The sequence below is a fragment of the Paracoccidioides lutzii genome (genome assembly GCF_000150705.2).
Source record: "Paracoccidioides lutzii Pb01 unplaced genomic scaffold supercont2.10, whole genome shotgun sequence".
Lineage (NCBI taxonomy): Eukaryota > Fungi > Ascomycota > Eurotiomycetes > Onygenales > Ajellomycetaceae > Paracoccidioides > Paracoccidioides lutzii.
Genome location: NW_015440956.1, coordinates 349,132 through 373,133, shown reverse-complemented (window position 1 = coordinate 373,133; position 24,002 = coordinate 349,132). Strand labels below are relative to the sequence as shown.

The 24,002-nt window shown below is 46.3% G+C and overlaps 8 protein-coding genes across 8 annotated transcripts; 4 read left to right on the top strand and 4 right to left on the bottom strand.

Moving 5' to 3' along the window:
- Positions 1-1,477: 1,477 nt before the first annotated feature.
- Positions 1,478-6,653, top strand: PAAG_04135 (ATP-dependent bile acid permease; the record flags this gene model as incomplete). The annotated part of the gene is made up of 2 exons (XM_015845181.1): positions 1,478-1,542; positions 1,619-6,653. 2 exons carry the CDS (start codon positions 1,478-1,480, stop codon positions 6,651-6,653), a joined length of 5,100 nt encoding a protein of 1,699 aa, XP_015699407.1.
- Positions 6,654-7,201: 548 nt separating this feature from the next.
- Positions 7,202-7,477, top strand: PAAG_04134 (hypothetical protein; the record flags this gene model as incomplete). The annotated part of the gene is made up of 1 exon (XM_002793816.2): positions 7,202-7,477. One exon carries the CDS (start codon positions 7,202-7,204, stop codon positions 7,475-7,477), a length of 276 nt encoding a protein of 91 aa, XP_002793862.2.
- A 944-nt stretch (positions 7,478-8,421) lies between these two features.
- On the bottom strand, positions 8,422-11,878 carry PAAG_04133 (helicase required for RNAi-mediated heterochromatin assembly 1; the record flags this gene model as incomplete). Its single annotated transcript, XM_015845180.1, has 5 exons — positions 8,422-8,723; positions 8,807-8,905; positions 9,030-11,071; positions 11,134-11,492; positions 11,561-11,878. The coding sequence occupies 5 exons, from the start codon at positions 11,876-11,878 to the stop codon at positions 8,422-8,424; spliced, it is 3,120 nt and encodes a 1,039-aa protein (XP_015699406.1).
- A 2,141-nt stretch (positions 11,879-14,019) lies between these two features.
- Positions 14,020-16,084, top strand: PAAG_04132 (hypothetical protein; the record flags this gene model as incomplete). The annotated part of the gene is made up of 3 exons (XM_002793814.2): positions 14,020-14,065; positions 14,132-15,767; positions 15,865-16,084. The coding sequence occupies 3 exons, from the start codon at positions 14,020-14,022 to the stop codon at positions 16,082-16,084; spliced, it is 1,902 nt and encodes a 633-aa protein (XP_002793860.2).
- An 813-nt stretch (positions 16,085-16,897) lies between these two features.
- Positions 16,898-18,019, bottom strand: PAAG_04131 (hypothetical protein; the record flags this gene model as incomplete). The annotated part of the gene is made up of 1 exon (XM_002793813.2): positions 16,898-18,019. The coding sequence occupies one exon, from the start codon at positions 18,017-18,019 to the stop codon at positions 16,898-16,900; it is 1,122 nt and encodes a 373-aa protein (XP_002793859.1).
- A 525-nt stretch (positions 18,020-18,544) lies between these two features.
- On the top strand, positions 18,545-19,297 carry PAAG_04130 (hypothetical protein; the record flags this gene model as incomplete). Its single annotated transcript, XM_002793812.2, has 1 exon — positions 18,545-19,297. One exon carries the CDS (start codon positions 18,545-18,547, stop codon positions 19,295-19,297), a length of 753 nt encoding a protein of 250 aa, XP_002793858.2.
- Positions 19,298-19,903: 606 nt separating this feature from the next.
- PAAG_04129 (hypothetical protein) lies at positions 19,904-20,274 on the bottom strand (the record flags this gene model as incomplete). Its single annotated transcript, XM_002793811.1, has 2 exons — positions 19,904-20,017; positions 20,062-20,274. The coding sequence occupies 2 exons, from the start codon at positions 20,272-20,274 to the stop codon at positions 19,904-19,906; spliced, it is 327 nt and encodes a 108-aa protein (XP_002793857.1).
- Positions 20,275-21,052: 778 nt separating this feature from the next.
- On the bottom strand, positions 21,053-23,533 carry PAAG_04128 (hypothetical protein; the record flags this gene model as incomplete). The annotated part of the gene is made up of 5 exons (XM_015845179.1): positions 21,053-21,444; positions 21,553-22,015; positions 22,113-22,135; positions 22,215-23,199; positions 23,369-23,533. 5 exons carry the CDS (start codon positions 23,531-23,533, stop codon positions 21,053-21,055), a joined length of 2,028 nt encoding a protein of 675 aa, XP_015699405.1.
- Between the last annotated feature and the right edge of the window lie 469 nt (positions 23,534-24,002).

Sequence of the window (24,002 nt, the reverse complement as noted above, 5' to 3'; positions counted from 1 at the left end):
AGCAATGAAGATAAACTTGCAAACTAAGTGCTGTAACCCGCCAACCGCCACCAGTGAGGTAGCTCTGCATACAAAATTGGCGTGCAGGGTACATGCCTCATGGCGTTGGGGCCTTTGCCGCTTCTTGATATGGTACTGTACCTCGGAAAGATAGCAGAAGTTTCTTTTCTTTTCTTTCTTTCTTTTTTTCTTTTTTCTTTCTTTTTTTTTTTTCTTTTTTTCTTTTTTTTTTTTTGGCTTCATCTTCCGTTATCTCCCTCGTTTCAGGCATAGATAACTACTTTCTGTACATATGGATGTATATAGCTACATCTAATACAATGCAGCCCTGCTCTCACAGTTCCAATGCAAAGTGTATATAGCGTTTCTGCGATTATACTAATACCCAATCCCTCCCCCGTCCCCAGGTCCATCAATCACCAGGACATAGATGAAATCCTGATAGAGAGACAACGTCAAAATATAATCTAGTGATCCCAATGCTATTTATATCCTAGCCCTCATCTTCCGTTCTCATCTTCTTTCCTCATCTCGTTTATTTGGCCTCAAATCCGCCGGCGTTGAGTTGCGGACTGGAATGATCTTCAAACCGAATAAACACGAGCTCTGTGACTGCATCCTCTGGTCCTTTGGAGAAATATTACTTCTTGTCAAGCAGAGGATCCAGGCCATATGCGGACCTCCGGGTGCATGTTGTCTCCTCCACAGCTGTTTCTGAAAAAAGCGGTGGGATGCCTCATGGCGGGCACCGGCATATCGTGCAGTAGTGTAGACGTAGTTAGTGTAGAGTGTAGACATCATAGTGTCCGCAATAATATGTGGGGTTATTTTACGAACCGCAATTGTATCTAATAACTATGTACTGACTAGTTAGTTCAACTAGTTCAAGTCCAGTTAACTCAGCTGTGGGTCAGCTAAGCGGCTCCTCTTCAAACAAGTTAGCCGAACAACAACTTCTTCACTTTGCGACTCGGACCTTGGGAACACATTCTCCCAACTCAACACTCAACCCCCAACCGACATAAACCTGCAAAATCCCACCTTCTACCTTTTCACCAAAGTTGAAGCTCTGTATTCTGTCTCTGTCTCTCATCCAACTTCTATCCGGCAATGCTTCCTTAACTACCTCATGCAGCTAGCTCTCTCTCTGTGTAATCTAATCATATCTCTCGGTTCTGTGCCATGTTAATTTGGGGGATTCGTTTTTCGGGAGCTGCTGGTTTATCGTCTGCAACGTCGTCTTGTCTACAGCTCACCATTCTCTGATACGAAATTTTGTTTTCCTATTCCAAAAAGGCACCACATTACTCATTAAGTTGTGTGTCTCCGGACCCACTTTGCTGCTTGCCCGGGGATGGGGGGAGGGTTGGGTTTTATTTAATTTTTCTCCACTCCGCCGGGGGCATATATTTTCTTCTTTTAACATTTCCTGTCCTCGTTCTTCTGTTCTTTTTGCAGTTTAGCTTCAAGATCAACCATGCGACAGGATTGTGAGGGTCCCGCCTGGGTCGTTGATGACCTGACTCCGTGTTTTCAGCAAAAGTGAGTTCCACCAGAGAGATATTCCACGTTTGCAGTTGTCAATCTCCTACTGATGCCCTGTTACATCTTCACACAGGTTTCTAAGGTTAATATTCCCACTTACGGCGTGCGGTTTCTCGCTGTTATTGATAATTATCCATATCTTCTGCTATAATATTCATATCCCTTGGCGCCATCACCGCTACAGACCTATCCCTTCCGACGTGGTCGAGCACAGCAATGTAGAAGACGAATCTGAAGCTGAAGAGTATGAAGAGGAAGGTGAGGGAGGAGATGTGGACAGCGATTTAATGCTGCATAAGGTCTTAAGTCGCACTGCAGATGTCACCGTTGAGGAAGACAAACCCCGGGGACAGACCGTTGTAACAGTATTGGAGATTGCTGCGATTCTGGGCGAACTGGCCATTTCCATACTGGGTCTTGCCACACCTTCGAGGGCCGCGGACGAAACGACTCCGGACATTGCGAGGCTCCTTTCATGGACATATCTGTTCCTCCTGGTGGCTGCCAGAGTTCTTTTTTCAATGTCTGAACGCCGTACGCTGCCCAAATTATGGAACCACACAGCTGCACTCTATGGCTTCAATTGGCTATGTAGCGTCATGATCTTTCGGTCTGCCATAATCCATCCGCCACCGCATTGCATACGCATTTTGACCATCATGGATTTTGCGCTCTCCTCCATCCTTCTCCTCCTAGTCGTCACCACCCGCAAGGGAAACGAAACCATCCTTGTTCAACATGAAGAAGGCCTTATCCCACCCCGGGAACAATTTGCCAGCCTGTTATCACTGGCTTCGTTTACATGGTTGGACCCACTAGTTTGGAAAGGCTACGGAAAGTCTCTGGAGATGTCGGATGTCTGGAATCTTCTCCCAAGTTACCAGGCTGCGGCGGTTCTTGCAGATTTCCGCCAAACTCGCAGGACTTCCGCTCTGGCATGGAGGCTGTTGCGATATTTTGATCGCACGCTTCTCCTACAGGGAGCATGGACTATCTTCTCAGGTTTCTTTTCCTTTGTCCCAACTTGGTTGCTCAAACTTATTTTAGAATACCTTCAGGATCCCAAGAGCACATCCAAGAATACTGCTTGGTTATATGTTATCCTCCTGTTTTGTTGTGCTGCTACGCAGGGTATTGCGGATGGTCAAGCGCTCTGGATGGGGCGAAAATTGAGCGTCAAGTTGCGTGCCATCATTATTGGTGAGCTATACGCCAAAGCGTTGCGACGGAAAGCCGGTTCAATTGCCAAGGTCTCCAAACATGATGCCAAAAACAAGAAACAATCGAAAAAGAAGAAAAAGCTTTCGTCGTCCTGGAATAAACAACAAACTGATCCCGCCCCGGAAACCAATGAGGAGCAGAATCTCAAGGAGCCAGATACACAGGCCAATATTGGCAAAATCATCAATCTGATGGCAATTGATTCGTTCAAAGTTAGTGAAGTATGCGCCTACTTACATTACCTCTGGGCCAGTTTCCCAGTGCAAACCATTATTGCCATCTATATTTTATACAAGATTCTAGGATTTAGCTCACTGGCCGGCATTGTTGTGATGGTTCTTATGTTACCTCTGAATATGTACATTGCATCGCGGTTCAGAGCCCTTCAACACGAAATCCTTGCCGGAACCGATGCTCGCATCCACTCGACCAACGAGGTTCTCCAAAACATCCGTATCATCAAGTATTTCGCCTGGGAACAGCGATTTGAGGACATCGTCAATGAAAAGCGTAGAGCAGAGCTGAAGAATCTCCGTCGGCGGTATATCCTGTGGGCATTCGCTGCCACTTTTTGGTACGGAACACCAGCTCTGATCACCCTGATTTCCTTCTTCCTCTACACTGTTGTGGAGGGCAAGAAGCTAGTTCCTTCAGTTGCATTCCCTGCCCTATCCACATTTTCGCTCCTGCGCATACCCTTGGATCAACTGGCAGACATGATCGCTCACGTCCAGGAATCCAAGGCCTCCATCGACCGCGTGGAGATATTCTTGAACGAGGAAGAAACGGAAAAGTATTCCCAGTTACGACCGGACGAGCACTCGGACGCTCCGCCCAAAATTGCTCTTGAAAACGCGACACTTTCCTGGGGTTCTTTACCTACGAAGACCACGGGAGGTCCATCTCAAGGCGACCACGAAATAACAGAGTCATTCCGCCTCATCAACATGAACGTGTCATTCCGCATCGGCCGGGTTAACGTCATCGCCGGTCCAACAGGTTCCGGTAAAACGTCCATGCTGATGGCGCTGTTGGGGGAGATGATACTTCTTGAGGGATCGGTGTTTCTTCCTGGTGGAACGAGTGATCGAGCCGATTTGTGTGTGGACCCGGCTACGGGACTTACCGAGAGCGTTGCGTACTGTGCGCAAGAAGCATGGTTGGTTAACGCGACTATCAAAGAAAATATCTTGTTTGCATCTCCTTTTGACAAATATCGGTATGAGGCTGTAATTAAAGCTTGTGGCTTACAGAGAGATTTGGAAATATTGGATGCGGGTGATCAAACCCTCGTGGGTGAGAAGGGCATAAGTCTTTCTGGAGGACAGAAGCAGCGGATATCGCTGGCACGGGGCATATACAGTAAGGCCCGACATCTGCTCTTGGATGACTGTCTTAGCGCGGTCGATTCGCATACCGCCAAACACATTTTCAAGGAGGCGATTATGGGCCCATTGATGGAGAATCGCACATGCATCCTTGTCACGCATAATGTATCCCTAGCCGTTCCTCAAGCTGAGTACGTTGTTGTTCTGGATAATGGCAGAATTTCTGGACGGGGTACACCGCAGGAGGTCGTTGCTGCTGGTATTCTCGGGGAAGAAATCCTTAATTCGCGGCCTACATCTCCTTCGTCGAGAACGCTAGCGAATTCTCCCTCGAGCTCCGAGAGGGAAGAGCCTGAATGGCTGCATAATCAAGCGGACGCGGCCGATGCAGCTAACAACGGCAATATTAATGGAAATGTCAATGGGGCCGCTGTAAAGGACAATAATAAAAAAGAGCAGAAAATTGCTTCTCTGTTCGGGGAGGAAAAGATTGTGGGCAGCGTCAAGTACTCAACAATCGCTATGTATCTTCGCGCCATGGGCCCGTGGTATTTTTGGGTTGTGGCCCTTGTAGCTTTTGGTGCTCAGCAGATCGGCTCACTTGCCACCAATCTGTGGATTAGGGAATGGGCAAATGCATACCCAGTAGATAAAGTCTCTGCGGATGATCCAGGGCGCAGTGCTGCTCTAGCAAACCTCAGACTTCCAACAATGGTGACAGCAAATATTCCAAGACCGTTTTCGTGGAGAGCGCCAGAGATATACTACAGTTATATCGACAAGGACGGTTCTGTTAATGATGACTTAAATCCGTGGTATTACCTAGGTATATATGCTCTCCTAGCGTTTGGTTACATCTTCATAACTCTGTTGAGGGAAATGGTTCTGTTTGGCGGATCGCTGCATGCGTCGTGGCGGATCCACAAGGCATTACTCAAAGCCGTGACCCATGCGAAGTTTAAGTTCTTTGACTCCACACCTCTGGGCCGGTTGATGAATCGATTCTCCAAGGATATCGAAGCTGTTGACCAGGAAGTTGCAGCTACTGCAATAGGAATGCTGCACAGTTTAGCCTCAGTCATCCTCATCGTTATTCTTATTTCCGTTATTACACCCAAGTTTTTGATTGCTGCTATTTTCATTACGGCTATTTATTTTGCGCTGGGTGCTATATACCTTAATGCGTCCCGCGATCTGAAAAGGTTGGAATCTATCCAGAGGAGCCCGCTGTATCAGCAATTTGGAGAGACCTTGACGGGTATCGTTACAATTCGTGCATATGGAGATGGTGCACGTTTCATCAGTGACAACCATGCCTTGATCAACATGTACAATCGCCCTTACTTGTATCTATGGGCGAGCAATCGGTGGCTTGCGTTCCGCGTTGATATAGCTGGTGCCCTAGTATCATTCTTCACTGCGTCATTTATTATCATGAGCGTTGGGAACATCGATGCTGGAACCGCTGGTTTAGCCCTGACGTACGCAGTTACGTTCACAGAGAACGTGCTCTGGCTCGTTCGACTTTACTCCCAGAACCAGCAGAACATGAACTCCGTCGAACGCATAGAGGAGTATATGGAGGTCGAACAAGAAGCTCAAGCTGTTATACCCGGCTGTCGACCGCCGAACAACTGGCCAACCGACGGTGCGCTGCGGTTTGAAAATTACTCCACCCGCTACCGTCTTGACCTGGAGCCTGTGCTGAAGCATGTGACGTTCTCAGTGCAGCCTGGTGAAAGGGTTGGGATTGTGGGCAGAACCGGTGCGGGCAAGAGCTCGCTTGCCCTCGCTCTGTTCCGTGGCCTTGAGCCAGAAAGTGGCAGGATTGTCCTGGACAATGTCGACATTGGCCTAATTGGCCTCAAGGATCTCCGAGAAGCAGTTACCATTGTCCCCCAGGACCCTACGCTTTTTACCGGGACGATTCGCAGCAACCTCGATCCGTTCGACCTGTTAGCCGATGAAGAGATTTTCACAGCTCTCCGTCGAGTTCACCTGATCGGTAACTCAACATCTACCGCTGCCTCCGGTTCCTCAACACCCATAACCCACTCCACCACTGCTCTAGACACCAACAACCGCGACAGCGACAGTGACAGCAACAATGACAATGACCCCCGCCACTTCCGGGACAACAAAAACATCTTCCTAAACATCAACTCCCCCATCACCGAATCCGGCTCAAACCTCTCCCAGGGCCAACGCCAACTCCTCTGCCTTGCCCGCGCCCTGCTAAAATCCCCAAAAGTCCTCGTGATGGACGAAGCCACCGCATCGATAGATTATGCAACGGATGCCAAGATCCAGGATACCCTGCGCGAGCTGAAAGGGAACACCATCCTCACCATCGCACACAGGCTGCAGACTATCATCGACTACGATAAGGTGCTTGTGCTGGATCACGGGGAGGTGGTGGAGTATGGTGGGCCGTGGCAGCTTATTAATACGCGTGGTGGTAGTTTCCGAGCGATGTGTGAGAATAGTGGGAATTTTGAGGCGTTAATGGATGGGGCGCGGAGGGCGTGGGAAACGAAGCGGTTGGTGGATGATGAGTAAAATAAGTGAGACTTTTGTAAGGAATTTTCTCTCTGATTTCTTTCTTTCTTCTTGGTTGTTTTCTTCTCTTGGATTCTCAGTTGATAGGCAACAAACTGCTGGTCCTGGTGTTATTGTACATTGTTGTAATTATAGATAGCAGGTTTATTTTACACTCTCTCCCCCAATGGGATTATTGTAATAATAATTTTTTTTTTTTTTTTTTTAATTTTTGCCCTCTCCCTCCCATTGTTAAATACATATGCGGGATAGGTTGAAACAGAGAGCAAAGAGAAAGTTTGCATTTTCCGTTCCTTTTCAATCTAGTGTGAACGGTACTTGGTATTCGCTTTGATCATTGCTATTGTTATTCCTACGGGCACTTTTGAGCTTTTTGAAAACATTTTTTCTCCCTCCCGCTCCCCCTGTTATTTGGAGCTTAAATGGGCTGCTTAGAATATCATTATTCGTTGCCATTCACTACCCCTGAATCCTGTGAGCGGAGTTGAAAAAACTTCACAGCATATTATTATTATTATTATTATTGTTGTTATTATTATTAGTGCACTATGGCCCTTCAGCCTTCTCAGAGCTCGTGGACAACGCCCCTCTACACTGCGGACGAGGACCAGCAACCGAACCAGGCTGGAGGCGGGGAGAGGGTGAAGAGTTGTGGTGGTGACACATCTGACAGCGAGGAAGACCCGGTCCGCAGTCTTTTCTCTGATGATGATGATGACAATGCCGCTGATCTGGACTCCCCGGATCCCGAAATCGTTATCGGCCTGGACGAGGCGCCCTCCTTCAAAAGACAAAAAGGTTACGGAGAAGAGCGTACTGCATAATCACTTAGGGAGCGTTGTGATAGATCTGACCAACGACCCTTCTCGGCGTTGTGGGCCTTGGTCACGTAAAGAGGAAGGCAAGAAAAGGTATTTATATAATTAACTACATGGAGTCCAAGGACGACGCTGCCTGGGCGCGCTGCAAATAACTTGAAAACCTGCTCCCAAGGCCATGACCCTTGAAACCAAAGGAGGGTTAAGTCGTTTGTTAGAGCGGATACAATATGGATGATTTAAACAGCCGTGATATGTCCACAAAATTCTGCGGTGCTGGTTGGTCCGCTTGACTGGTCTTGGTCCTTCATTTGCCACCTAATTCATTCATCCAGATATCCCGCTATTACTGCGCAAAAGTGTTCAAGTGCGTCAGAGCTGAAGAGTGGAGTGGACGTTGTTCCCACCCGGCTCTTCTATAACTTTGCAAAATTTTAACACCCTACCATCATTCCCTCTCCTTACACCAACAGACCTACGTTCGGTGTCTGCGAGCATATAGTCTAAAGCTATTATGCAGAAATGCAACACTTGATGCTTGTCTATATGCATATTTTTAGTTGACTTCATCTATACTCTGAGCAAACCCTTGACCCATCACTTGGTTAGGGAACGCAGCTCAAGCCAGTTTTAGCAAATATTTTCATTGTCAAGTTTGCGTCCCAGCGTGTCGCTTCATCACGAGAAGATCCTGTGGTCTTTTGTAACATTCATGTACTCTCATCTTGACCAAATGCTTACCAACTGATTGAAGTGCACTCGCTCTGCGCCTTCTTCACTGCCGAGCTATGACATCTCTCTACCCTTGGCCTTGAGTATCAATATGTCGATCACATTTCTGGTTTCAAACTCCAAGAGCCATAATACAGCAAGGGTCATACTGCTGCTATGGACAAGACCAAAGCAATTGCTTAAACACTAATCTGTCTAAAACGGTTGACAGCAGAGTGCTAATTTTTCTCAGATAGGTTGTGGTGATTGTGAGTCCTTAACCTGGGTTCCACTGCCGAAGGCGACCCGAATGGATCCCCCAGCGAAATACGGTAGTTATTATCGTCGACACCGTCCAAAAGCAAGTCAGGACGCGCTCTCTCATTGACATGCTCTCTTATCTCGAGTAGCTCTGTCTCTGAAGCAAGTTGTGTGTCGTCCTTTTCGGCACCGCCGTTGACATGCTCATTATAGTCCTGGAGGACGTTGGCCTGTTCTCTAGGGCTTTGAGTGCGGATACGAGAACGGGTACGGCCACCAGCTAGAGGGGCATGGGTGTTTGACGTAGGTTGCGCATTTTCCTTCCCCGCAAAACCCATGTTCGGCAAAGCACAATCATCATACTGGCATTTACAAGGAAGTTGACAAATTCCGACACATGGATGCCCGCATGGAAGATGCTGAAGGCATGATTGTAGACATTTAACTTGCGAATGCGGTATGCTGCAAAATAAAATACGTTAATAGACCCTAGTTGGAGACAGAGCTTCAGCGCCGACTTACACATGACAGAAAAGAGGGCAGTTATGGCCGCATGTCAGTTTTTGCCCACACTTCAGTGAGCAACCTCCGTCCGTCGATGACCATTCTCCTGGCTCCTTGAGATAGGTTCTGGTTTGGTGATTGTCACAGGTCAGGGGAACATGGTATCCAATCCTCTTGGGGCCACAACTGACGATCTGAACAACTTCCCACCACAGTGGGCTCGCTAGGGCCAGGAACTCAGCGTTTCCGAAAATATAAAATCCCCGTTTTGCGCGAGATAGCGCCACGCACACTCTGTTTTCAATAGAAAGAAAGCCGACGTTTCCAGTATTCTCGTTGCTCCTAACCAGTGACAAAATGACAATCTCGTTTTCTTCCCCCTGATACGAGTCTACTGTGGATACTTTGAGATATTGCCCCTGGAGCAAAGGATTGTCTCTCAAGCCTTTAAGAATTTTCTTTCGTTGCCCGTTGTAGAAGGTTAATATTGTGATGTCCTCCACCGGGACTTTGTTGAGGTGGAGATAGAGGAAAAAGCCAACAATCATCTGTGCCTCGTTGTAGTTATATTTGGAGAGCAGGCTATCGGAAGATTCGGGCCATCCATGGCAGTAAAAGAACGAATTGATGCCACCCATGCCAGGAACTTCCGGTTTATCATTCACAGACGGGTGATCATCTAGATTATCATATATCGGGGCAAGAACTCTTCGGATCTCAGCGGGCATTCGGCGCTGTTTGGTTAAAGATTTGAATTCAACCCCATTATGAACAAGGCGTTCGAACAGTGAGATTTTGAGGAAGAACGGCTCATCTTCTAGCTCTTTGACAGCACAACTTCCCTGAAGCTGTTTGTGGTCACCAACTAGAATCAAATGCTCCAAAGATTTTATACAGGCGGCAGCAATTGGAGCTTCTATTACTTCAGCTGCCTCTTCAACCAGGATTATCTTTGGCTTAATGCTTGAAATAAGTGCGCGATATTTGCTGAGGCCTGTTGTTGTCATGCCAATCACCCTCGCAGATTGGAGTATGCTGCAGTTCTGTTCCCATCTCCCAGTTTGGAGGTTTCGGGCAGTATGATTGTACCTCTTCACCAAAGACCGAAGGGAGTCTAGAATGGCCTTTTTCGCCATTGCCTGCAACGCTGAATAGATGCCACCACGGGCAGTCGGAGGAATTTTCCAGAGATCCTCATGCTCTAAAACTTGTCGACCACACGACAAAGCATGTGTTGGAAGGTGTCCCCTCCCCTTAAACCGCTCCCCCAGTGACATATAAGGTCCTCTCAGGCTTTCTGAGTCTTCCTCATTAAGGCCCTGTTCAAGCTCGAGTTCCTTAAGCTGCTCATATTCAAGGTCGATTTCATCTTCAATAAAACCAAAATTGTTCTCTTTGTATACAACTTCAAACTTAACTTTGCTGTCTCCAAGCCAGGCAGCGAGAGGTTCTAATTGGTCGCCTGCGTGAACCCAACCCTCGGCACCACTCACTAAAGAATCGTACTGCGATTGGTTAATGAGGTTCAGTTTGAGAAACACTGACGCAGGCAATGGCGACCAAGAATTTTCCGGAGAAAATGGTGCTAGAAGCTCTAAGATATCTTCTGAAAGTCTCCGTATATGCTTTCTAGAGGGTCCGGATAATCCACCTGGAATCACTGGAAGAGAAATGGTTTTCCGTAACTCAAATATCGTCCGCTTCTTGATATCCACGTCCGTGCTTCTTCCGCCAATTCGCACGTAATTGTCTTCAAACTGTGAAACATGACGAAGTAACTGGTCAAGCGCGTGATTCGTTTGAGCTGCGATGATAATTGGAGGATCGGTACATGGAAGTGTTGATAGTAGCGATTTCAATGCAATGGTAGAGACATGGGTTTTACCAGTCCCGGGCGGACCCTGTATTATAGCCAGCTCTTTTGTGAGAATTTGACGTAGTGCAGCCCATTGAGACGAATCCAAAGATTTGGGCGGCGGTGGCCAGCTGCTGAGGACGTCTATTTTCGCACAATCTCCTTCGGTCATTGCAGATGACACATCGACAAAAGGATTCAACTTGATGTACTCTGGAGGATCTATTGTAGGCTGAAGCCCACACAAATATTCTGAAAATGGAAAACTTCTTTTTAAAATGTCACTAGATACATCACACCTATAATCACAGAAATGAAAGAATTGACTTACCCGTCTCTCGCCATTTTTTGTAGTGCAGCCAAGGTATGTCGGGCTGCTTCGTAATAGCCGCTCCTTGCTTCTACCATAACAAACTCCTTCTGTGGATCAAACTCCGCCTCATCAGCTTGTGCGTAGAATATATCTATTTCGGAAGGATTTTTTTTTAGTTCTTCCAGAGGCCTAGCAGCAACGACAGCGACAATACACTTGGATTTGAACATGTCATTTGCCGGGGTAAGTGCGACAATGTTGCCCGTGGTTAGCCTGGGAGAGTATTCCCAGACGATATTCTTTCCCGCGCGAGCTGTCGAGAACTGAAGTTTCACAGCCACTCCCGCATCTGCACAAGTTAATCCTACAATGTATACCTGATAGATGCGTATACATCAGTATAGAATGCCGTATGTTTGTAAACATAATATTTTAGGAGGATTACCTTTTCATAGATACAAACATCTGTGGAATCCTTCATGCGTGGATCTTCCTTCACATAGGCCACGGCATCCCTCAGTGGAGCGACAGCATCCTCTCTAAGGAGACCGTAATGTGTTCGCAAGTATATCTCAGTTGATGGCCATGAGCCTTGGACTTTGTTTGCCAGCAAACTGACGCTTCCATCGGCACATCCATTGTTCTCGTCAATCCCGAGAATTTCATTCGCTGTGGGAAGTTCTGGTTTTGCTGTCCAAGAAACTCCTGCTGCGGCACGTCTGATCTCTTGAACATACTTCCGTATGTCCGTATTTAAAAACATGCCGGGCCCAGGCAAACAGGTAGAGTTTAAATGCCTGTCCTTCATACCTGCTTGAATATAGAGAATGGTCAGTCGTAATTAGGGGAATTAACCAATTGCTAAGGCGTAGATAAGAAGCGGAGATTGATTTCAATAGACAAGAATTTCCACTCGTTTACTATCAAAGTTACAATGTATGTCTACATGTAACGAAAGCAGTGGATTCCCAAGGTGTGGGTTGGACTGAATGAGAAGAAAAAGCCGATCAAGCACAAAAGCAACGATGAATACTGCTCCTGCGAGCAACTCACACTTAAAAGGCTCTCACGAGCTCATGAGTGAAGATGCAATGCCTTACCAGGAGAGCTTTAGGGAATGGAGAGTATGACCAAAAACAGTTTAAAAAAGTGGGGAAATGGTAGTGCGAAAAGGCATCAAAACAACAGAACAGAAGGGGACGAAAGACTAGCTCTTTGTTTGGGATTCGAGGAGCCCCACAGGCGGGTTGTGAATTGGCTCTTTGAACTGTTGGATAGGAAACGAAGAAAAATAACACGTATACAATAAGTGCCCAATGGGATGTTATTGCGGTTTCCCATCACCCTGCACCCATACGCTTCTTGAATGAAAATAATGAAATGCAGAATCTTCCAACACAGAGATAACTGTTCGGATTTAGCTTTCCCATTTTTAGATGAAAAAAGAGTTCGAAGTTTTCTCTCCATTGGTCCTCTTCAATCCATGTAGATTTGGTGGGATAAAGGTAATATCAAGGAACAGTAGTCAGCCAGGAATTCAGGCTGCGGTAGCCATGGAAGAATATCTGGTATGTATCTGTTACAAAAAGTGAAAGACCACTGCAAAGCACTCGCAATGTTTCATATCCGCTAAAAATAGACGGAGTATATATATGAACCAAGCAAGTAGAGGCAAGGTAAATGGTATCAAAATTGAGGGAGTGTAAATGGGTAGTTTGAATCTGAATAGAATATGGGCTACCAACCCAAGGGACAGAGGGACATGAGATGAAAATTGACGCGGGCCAATGCAGTTGAAGAGGGAGAAATTCAGGAGGGAATTTGTGTCCATCTGAAAAATGGGCGACTACATTTGCACAATGAAGAGCTCAGCAGTTGGATATTTATACGGGTATATCCAATGAAAAATGAGTAATGAGAGCAATCGGGTTTTCTTGTTTTCTTGATGAAGTGCTCCTTGAGGGTCGTGAAACAGCATATGCCATGCATTTCATATCGCGTAAGAAGCTTTGCCAACGTATTTGCTTACTCCCCGAGGCTGTTCATGAAATCGGAAATTCTGTAAAAGAGCTTCTAAAGAAATGTGGAAACTGAAAAAATGTGACCCCCTTAGAAACACCTGAGCCAAAAGTATACTAAGAGACCTCGGCAGAACTGCTTGTCCTTATACCTAGGATGTATACGGTGGTTCGTATACAGTGAAGAGCTCTGGAAATACATTCCATTGAGTGGGAAACCTTTGTGTCCTTGCTTTGTGTCCGTTTGAAAATGGACGTCGGAAATTCCGCAAACTGGGCACGGTACCAAATCAGAACAAACGGAAACTCCGAAAATCTAATGAGAGCTCGGTAGTAAATGGATATTTTACGGACGGCGAACCACGTTTGACAAATATGACAACGTCCAACTGAAGGACGTATCCCACACCTAGCGGACATGCACTGGTTTGCCTGCAGCTCTGAAAAACCACGTCCCATGGTTGCTCTCATAGCCCGTGGCCCTGGCGCACCAACAAACTAGAATATGGCTCGTACTCTCTGGGACATGCTCATGATACACAATGCAATTCGGTGGACCTTTGAAGCACCGTTGAAGGAAGAGACGTTGATTGGAATGCTGGAAAAGGGTTGTTCCGACAATAGCTTAGTCATCTCAATATTCTGTTTCTATGTCATCATTATCATTTTTGGTTTGATGATTATACATCTGCTATTTCTAACATATCTTCAAGTTTCCCTTTTTTTCTAGCATGTTAATGGGCCCCTCACTACCATTCATTCAGTTGATGCTGTGACCTTATTCTTTCTGCTTTCTACTAGTGACGGCTATTTTACCCCTATCAATCAGATACGGCAAGCTAGCCTTCTGCTGGTATAGAATTGGCTGGGGAATAAATAATTAAAGATGCCGTCGATTGGCGGCGATGACGATGCTGATCGCTACATGGCAGGTAGGGAATTTATTTCCGTGCGCCTGGGAATATGACATTTCCACATCTAACATTGTCTTATTTTAGGCTCTCAAGATGGTAGCTCCGATAACGACATGGATGATACCATGGGGGATATCGAGGACGTCGATCCGGAGCCAGACCCCGAAAGCCCGTCCAATTCTAGCATTGCATCAGACGGCAATGCGGCAACAATAACCCAACCCAATCCTGAAGCCCTTCTGACCTCACCTTCTCCTACCAACGGAGTTCCCGACCAGTCGGGTTCACTCCGTCCGATAGTGCGCCCAGAGGCGCTTACGGCATCTACATATGATATTGTTCCCACCACAGCAGCTCCGCATAGTACTTCGATTAACGCAGTAACCGCAACAGCTGACATGAGATGGGTATTTAGCGGCGGTTCAGACGGATACGTTCGTAAATTTAATTGGGTTGATTCTATCAACAGCAAGTTGATGCTGACGGTTGCACAAAGACATCCGTTCGTGGATAGCGTGGTGAAGGCGGGGGTTTTGATGACATACTGGGAAAATATGGATGGAAACGCACTATCACACGTTTATTCCCTGGCATCTCATAGCCAAGGACTTTGGCTACTCTCTGGCCTTGAATCGGGGAGCATTAGACTGCAGTCCGTTCGCCACGACGAGGGGAAGGAAATTGCGCTTCTCCAACAGCATACGTCAGCGGTGTCGGTACTATGTCTCACATCAGACGAAAAGTCTCTCATCTCAGGAAGTTGGGATAAAAGGGTCCATGACTGGGACTTGAATATTGGACAGCCAAGGCGAACTTTTGGATCTAGCGCAGGACAGATATCGTCCATTGAAATACGGCCGGAATCCAATATACCTGTACCACAAGAAAGTGGAGAGCTGTCATTGACAAATGGGACATTCTCATCAAACAATCGAGCAAATGGCACATCCAGCTTTGCCTTTCAAAATGGGGAAAATGGAGCAAATAAAGTTGAATCTGGTTCTAACGCAGAGCAACCAGCTGGATCACCTGCAGATTCACTTTTTGGCACCGACGGTTCACTTTTTGGAGATGGAGAGGGAGGTGAAGCAGAGGCGCCGTCCGGTGGTGCTTTTGCGATAGATGAAGATGACGAATTTTCCCAGGCTCTTGCAAATGGCATTCAGCAACCTGAAGACGATAAGTCAGGCGATCTAGATGTTCCAGCTGCCCAGCCAAACGGTGGCTCGAGTAGCCAACATACAACTGACACGGGATCAGAAAAGGGAGACCTTGCAGGCTCATCTTTGGCTGCGGTGACTGGAAACGTACCCAATGGTACGCCTTCGGAATTCTTAGTGAATGGGGCACCCCACGTAGAAGATCTAGAACGTGCCACACAAATCCAAGATAAATCCGACGCTTCCCAAACTGAAATCCAAGATGTAACCTCTGATACGACCTTTTTCTCTGCTTCTATCGACGGGACAATACGAGTCTGGGATCGACGGCAACCCAACCCAATAGCTAAAATCGTTTCTCGAAATGCCCCACCATGGTGTATGAACGCTTGTTGGTCGCCAGACGGCAACTATATCTATGCCGGACGACGTAACGGGACTGTGGAAGAATTTAGCCTCCACAAAGGCCTCCGCACCGCTGAGCGGACATTTAAATTTCCTCAGGGTAGCGGTCCAGTCTCCGCGGTCAAAGCGATGCCTAACGGTAGACACTTAATCTGGTGCGTCTTCATGACTTTGCTACGCACTTCATTATCTCGCTGGTTTAGCAGGCCATTCGTCACAAACTTGGTTTTACTTACTAACCACGTCTAATAGCGCTTCATATGATATCCTACGGCTCTATGACCTCAAGGACGACCATTCGTCGGTGCGTTCAACGGTGCCCTTTCTCATTATTCCTGGTCATCGCACTGGCGTTGTCTCACAATTATACATGGATACGGCATGCAGATATTTGATATCTACTGGCGGCAACCGAGGCTGGGAAGGTACCAATACCGAAGTATTGCTTGGTTACGAGATAGGCGTTCTCTAACTTTCATTTTTTCCTGGAAACTCTAATTTTGCATTTTGTGCAACACCTGCTAAAGCTTTATATTGCCTAGAACCTCGATCCGTTTTCACAAGGGCCGCTCCAAATTTCCATGTATGCTTATTCAGTGTCTTTTTAGCGTTTTGTGTACTTTTATTATTTATATACCCAATTACTTCATTAACGTTCTATCCGTTGTCTAATTGTTTCTATAAGGTGACTTTACTGTGTCTTGGGGATATTGTCGGGAAATAATCTCTTGCTTTCTTGCAAGTGGGTATGGCGCGGGCACTGTCATTCGCTATGCATGTTTCAGCAGAGTCCCTTCGTTTGAGTCAGTGGTGGAGTTGATTTAGGAATTATGTCAGGTGTGATAATGACTGATGTATTCTGTTGGTTGTTGTGTCTATCGTCTATCGAGACATAATTCAAACGAGTATAACTGAAACATAAGGAATTCTTCTCATTCGATGTCATTCATAATTACGCAACAGGCTCAACAAAAAGTCGAAGAATGCTTTGGTGATTCTGAAATTCATAACTCCAGGTTAAGCTGACGTCGATGCCACCCTAGGAAAGTTGTAAATATTCAAGTGTACGTTAAATCTTAAGCACGTTATAACGAAATGACATGACATTTGCAATAACATATCATTTATCATAAGGTGTATTAATTACATTCAAAAGATACGTATCCATACTCCCAATTAAAGAATTCAAACATGGGCATATATATAAAGAGTAAAATGCAAGTATTTATCACCTGAAAAACTTCCACAAGCTTACCCAAAATTCAGTTTGTTCGCAAAAATCAAATCAGTCATTAACATCAATACCCTGGCAAATGTCTTCAATATCTTTCTTCCATTGTTGATAATACGCAGTTTCCATTTCCCGCGACCGATCTCTATCTTTTTCAAAAAACACATAGGCAGGATGTAGCTCTGTGCCTTTCTCGACAGCAAATTTTGGTACCGCCGGAACGATCAAGGACTGTTTCACTGAAGGAATTGGTACATGAGATCGAATAGAAACACCGCCTGACGAAGAATGATCCGTTGTAACGAGAAACGCGTACGGGAGGTCCGCGTTCACGGTTGATAAGCGAGTTGGAACCCACTGATCACTCTGCGAATTGTCTGTAGATTTTCTTTTCTTTTTCCAGGAAGAAAAGGGTGAGGACGAGGAGAATGACGAGGATGAGAGCGTTGGTGGTGGGGAGAGGAATAATTGGTTGAGCTTCGAGGAGTCGAGAAGCATGCCTGGGGAACGGATGTAGAAAATCTTTTTATAATGGGTTAATTTATGTGAGGCTCTGCTGAGCAGCCTTGTATTTGATGGGGAGCGGTAGTTGGGATCTGACGTATTAATGGCGTGCATTATTATATCATATTTGTTCTGATATTGTCGGAGGAGACTTATCGCATTTGAAATTCCTCTAGATGGCGAGTGTAGGTCCCAGGATTGCGGATATAGGAACACTTTGTCCGTTTCAATGTCGCTGTTCGATGACAGGATTTTGAAGAATAGAAGGCTCGAGCAGATACATGACACGCTTGGTTTTGAAATAATTTGGACATAAGTGTGGCTATATCTCTGCCCATATTTACCACCCTGTTCGTTCCGAGATGTCTCCCCCATCTCTTCACCTTCTCCGTCTCCTCGTCCTCTGCTATCATCGGCTAGAACAGCATCAGGGGTCGAGAATGCTTCTTTGCCTCGGTTGACAATAACATAGGCGGCTGCGGGGGAGCCACCTGACAAGGCATATTGTCGCCCTGCGAGATGGTATGCGGAATCAGGACTAATGGAAGCTTGTATGTGACGAACAGTTTGTTGCTGGAGCACGTAACCTGATAGGAAAAGAAGAGCTGTAAATAGGCTAATGACAGACGACGATATTATAACAGAGATAGTCGAAGATGCTATGAGCACCATAGTTCAGTTGCTGGCTGTTTTGGGATGGGTTTGTGAAGGAAATAGGAATCTCGACTGCTTGTCAAGCTGGCCATGAATCATTCGTTCGATGGATATTGGTTGGAGGAGATATTCCTAACAAAAGGGTTGTTTTTTTTTTTTTTTTTTTTCAAAATGATACGCCAATGAGTTCACCGTTTGATATAATCTGTCATGCTGCGTGTTGCGGTGTTCAACTATCAAGCGATACGACATCATTAAAAACGATGCGGATTGATACAATGTTTACATTCTTCCTGTTGTGAGGGGCAACCTTATCGAAAAGCCTCGACCTTAATTCCTCCACAACTCTAAACCACGTGATAAAAAAGCTCAACAACCTCGTCCAAAAAAATTAAATTCCACTTCAATCAACAGGCGGACTTCGGCTTGCGATTCAGCGTCCACAAGTACTCTACAGGGAACTCTGAGTCATGGACTTTTGTGCTATTACCTCGTAGCGTCCACGATACTACGTTCCTCAGAAATTCACCCACAAGGACCAGAATGTCCCATCACCGCGCCGATGCCAGCGCCCTCCTCGATAATCGGGGGTATTCCGGACCCCTAATCCGCGGCGTCAACCCGGCCACATTATTCGAAAAAGCTGTTCGTGATCGTATCACCGAGTCGTACTACTGGAAAGAACAATGCTTTGGTCTCAATGCCGCCACTCTCTGCGATCGAGCAGTTGAGTTGACCTATATCGGTGGAACATATGGTCTAGCACAAAAGCCGACGCCGTTTTTGTGCTTAGCTTTTAAAATGCTCCAACTTTCACCAGAGAAGGAGATTGTGTTAGAGTATTTAAATTTCAATGACCCAGAGACTGGCCATGACGGAGTTTACGGCGAAAATAATGTGGAGGAAGACCACGACACGGATAGCGGTGTCGTTAAAGCAGTGGGAGATTTCAAATATCTTCGCGCTCTGGCAGCTTTTTATATCCGGCTTACCTTTGATGCTGCGGAGATATATACGACTCTCGAACCATTACTGGCAGATTATCGAAAACTTAAACGAAGAACAAAAGATGGCTTTCTGCTCACGTATATGGATCAGTTTGTCGACGACTTGCTTACAAAGGATCGTGTGTGCGCTACCAGTTTGTGGAAACTACCTTCAAGGACTCAGTTGGAGGACTTAGACATGCTTGAAGAGAGGGTCAGCCCGCTGGCTGCGGAACTTGAAGACATTGATAAAGAGTCAGACGGAAGCCAGGATAGTGGTGAACGGTCGAGCCGTGGGGATGATGACTGAATAGCGACACCCTGCCAATTGGGTTTCGATACAAACCTCCATTTTTTGAAATTTCTGCTGCTCTTGGCCTGCAGGTTATATGTTTGGACGTCTATTTTGCGCATTTGAATCTCGAAGTACTCACCCTGCAACCCTCGCAAACACTAATATGCCCAGCATATCGCCACGGCAATACATATTTCCCTTCCTCCATGCGGAAATAGCTACGAGACATGGCATTGGAGATGCTAGCTATTTTGAATCTTATAAATTTAATCGAACATAGCTTATGTTATGGGAGGAAAACAAGATTGGAAGCAACAAATATTATTTTGAAATCTGTTTATTCAAATGTCTTATATACCATTGTTTCACACCAGAAGGACAGTGGAAAGTAACGCCCTCGACTAGTCCCCCAATGGATTAAGGCAGAACGATTTTGTGCTTCTAGCCAATGACCAGTATCATTACTATGTTTGACGAACAAAATGCCAATAGGGGAAAAAGCAACACGAATTCCGCCCAAACATATCGCAGAGAATGTTCAAGTCAAAATTTGGGAATGATTGTACCGTCTCTAAACCTAACCTCCTCTCAAAATCCCTGCTGCCTATGCCACTTCTCTTCCTACCCCTTAAACCGTGAACTTTCTCCCAGAGTGTGTACCTCCCAACCCTTCTCCATCAAACCTTTCTCATCCTGCTCCTCCGACCACTTCTCCAACTCTGGCAATACAACATGCTAGACATGCCACGTATTCTTATACTCCATAAGAGTCTTCTTACCTCCTTCAGAATCTTCGCAAGCAATTTCGGTACACCAGGTTCATCCCTAAGTTCCGACATGGGTATGAAAAGCGCCTTGAAATTGAATACAATGGCAGAGAAGAGGGAGAGGCGCTGTAGCGTCTGCCGGTCGACTCGCATATAGCGGTTGGAGAGGCTGAGCAATCGGCTCTGCGATAGTCGGAGAACCTCATGAGGGTCGCCGGGAGGCATGAATAGTGGTTGGCCGACTTCGAGGCCTCAGGATCCCCGTTGGATGGGCCTGTCAGTGGCCATTTTTGGAAAAGCAGCTAATGGTGTTTTGATGGTTGTTAATCTGACTTTGAAAGAAGAAGGTGGAAAACAAAATGGAACTGATTAAACTTTTTTTTTTTTTTTTTTTTTGGGAATTATATTAATAGACCTACCGGTCCATGGAAAACTGTTATTTCTCTCTATAGTCTGGGAATTGGGGCGTGAATCTCATGTAGTTGAAACCCGATTTTTGTTCCCTAGTTTGGCTGCTAGATAACTAGACATGCTAACATTAGCAGAGAAAATGCGACGTGAGGAAATTCAATAAGATAGGAGAATGACTCTTCAGCGGAGAAAAAGCTCACCAGCAATAGACCTCGCTCTCGGGAGCGAAGATATTTAGTGCGATGAGAAGACAGTCGGGTGATCTGGTAATCGATCTGATGAAATTCGATTCTAGCTTCTTCCTGTTGCTACATACACCGAAAACACCCTGGAAATAATCCCGGGAAACATGATATAAGACATTGAGATACCTTGTACCAGAAGATCATACTTTCTATGAATCATTTTGAAGATGTTGAACTAGGAAAGGAGATGTGTCTAGACTTCCATTATCACTGCAAAATCACGAACCATGAGAGGGGGAATTGGAGGTCTCGTACTAACAATTAATGTGGTTGTGTCGCCTGCACAAGAGGAAAAGGAAAGAAAACATTAAGAAAAACAAGTGCGGCGGCGTAGATCGTACCATGATTTAAATCGCCCGCAGACACCTCCTCAGATACCTCTCAGCTCGTTGAACGTCATCCAAAGCAGCAAGCACTCCAACATATCCATCAGGCCTTACAACTGCAATAACCCCCTTATCTGCAGGCACTCCATAGGTAGCATAAACATCCTGCAACGCACTCCCATCATAAAAACTCATCTCCGCATGCTTCTTCAGTTCACCTGGGACCTCCTCCCAAAGGAAGTCCGATTTAAGCTCCGGATGAACAACAACCAACTCCAAAATGGAAGCGGGGAAGGTATTAGTGAGAAGTGTCCCTGAGATACTTCTGATGGCGGCGGCGGATATGCCTGTTGGAGAAAGGAGGTCATTTGAGGTCAGAAGTAAGATGCGGAACCTTGCGGTGGAAGGGAAGTCTGGTGCCGGTTGGTTAGCTCGCATAAAATAAATGCTTATTGTCAGCTTAATCTTAGACATATATGAATACACTCATTAGGTTGACATGGAAATGAGAGAAGTCGTACCGTCCTGAAGATCTCGGGGGCTCCCATCTGCATGGCGCTTCGCCCGTACATTCAGAAGTCTCCGTCCTGGACGTAGAATCCCTGACAGATAGTCTGTATTTTCGATAGGGTTCATGGCATAGTTCTTCTCGACGAGGGGGTTTTCTGGATACTCAATACCGCAACCACTAGTGAAACCATTTCCGGTATTGAAAACGTCGAGGAACTGATCGTGCGATAACCCGTTGGCACCATTTCCACTTGCGACATTCGCTGCGCCAATCTTCCCGGAAAACATGGAAGAGAAGGATTTGTCAAACTCAATGAGTAGTTGGGCGACGGTATGTCGTTCTTCGTGGTAGGTGTCAAGAATTGGGTCTGGGAGGTTATCTATAGATGCATGAGTAAGGCCATTGATATAGTAGGCCAATTTCCATGCGACATTATAGGAATCCATCATTGAAACGTTCATGCCTTGTCCCGCCTTGTTGAAAATTAGTGCTTTGAATACCAAATAGGCAACCAAAAGGATAATACTCTTAATATCCTACAAAGATTGGGCTCAGGGATAGTCTACCGACCTTCGGGCTATGGGTGTGGCAAGCTAAAGACATGTCAGCTATGCGTCAAAAGCCTGACAGGTTAAACCAAAATCAGTACGCTTGGAAGTTACATGTGCTTACCGTCTCCGACGATGAACACTCTTTGCACTCCTTTTGAATCCTTCACGATAAATTTGTCAGCCACCCGTTGTCCAATCTGATAAGCTGTCCACCAATCCACAGCTTCATCGTATTTCGGCTTGATGTAGTACGGCTTCAAAACAGATTGAACCTGCTTCAATATGCTTTCAGGGGTAACTTTGTTCCTACGAGTCTTCGCGTCCGCTGCCGACTCATTGCTGTTTCCGTTATATTGACCATTCTCCGGGTTCACATCTTCGTGAACCTGCACATATAGCCGGGTCAGATAGTCCCCATTTGCAATTCGTTCGCGAGGGATGACCATAACTGATCCAACTGGGGAATGAATTGCAGTTCGTCTTCGAATATCAGGGAAATCTGTATCAGCAACGAAATCAACAACTCCCCAAACATGGTCTGTCCAGTCACCCTGCAACTGGAGGCCCATGCAATTGCGAACCGTAGATCGTGCGCCATCTGCCCCGACGAGATGCTTTGTACGGATCGTGCGCCGTACACCATCCACATCGATTTGTGCGATTACTGGAAATTCCGGATCCCCTTCTTCATCTATCTTAACACCAACCAGCATGCTAGATCTCTGGACCCCACGTTTCGAGTACTTTAGCAAGTTATCCTCAAGGATACGCTCGATGCGCCCTTGGTGGATTGTAACTTCGTGAGGGAAGCGTGCTGGGACGCAGATATCAGGCACAATAGAGGTTCGCTCAATTAGACGCCCTTGAGCTACCAATTCCGGGTCCGCAGTAGGATTCCAGAAGGCAACTTGCCACATCTGACAACCTTCTGTGAGGATCTCATTGGCCAGTCCCAGGCTCTCCAGCACTTCAAGTGTGCGAGGTTGAAGACCATCAGCCTGGCCAGATTTCAGCGAACTTGGTTTGGGATCCAGGCAAAGAAGGGATGTGTCAGATAGGCCGTAGCGAGCTAGGAGCAGCTCAAGCATCAAACCTGCAGGGCCCGCCTACAGCAATTCACCGTCTGTCAGATCTCGATTCAATATCACGTATTCCTGGAATGTCCACATTAAAAGACCTAGGCAGATTATTGCCCCCTCCCTAGAGACTTCACGCGTATTTCAAGTCTCAACTTCAAGCAAACAACGAAAAAGCAAATATATTTCTAGCACATACCCCAGAAATAACGACTTCATACTTTTCCACTCCGTTGTTTTCTCCACCCAACTGCTCTGGTAGCTGAGGCTCGAATTTTGGGCTCAGGCGCGGGAGTGGGGACGCAAACAAAGGCAAGACCCGCAGCTCTCTGGAAGTAGCTGAGAAATCTGACAGTGCAGGCATTATAAGGGTAGATATGAGGGAAACGAAGTAAAGCGAAAGAGGCCACTCCAATAAGGAGCCGATGGTCAATTCTACCCAGGAACAAAAGTGTTCACGAGAACAGCCGAACTCAACCAGAAGAATGAATATATGGGCGTGTCTCTGCCTTCCCAGCACCAGGTCGTCGGAAGTCCGTCATCCAAACAAGCTAAGACACTGGTTGGAGTAATTAACTTGGTAGATTTCAATGATCTACTTCGACTGACCCAATGGCCTGGCGCAAGCATATCTAACCGACTGCCTAGCATCTTCACAGGCCCTCATTTTAATGTGTATGGGTTCCATTGTCCATAGTCCATAGTCCTCGACTCCTCCAATACGCGTCTCGACAAGCGCAACGCCCTGCCACTCTGAGCCAGGAAAAGCCGAAATAACCAGGGTCGAGCACACACCCAATGACCTGAGCGGACTTTTACCTAACTTAGTTCTT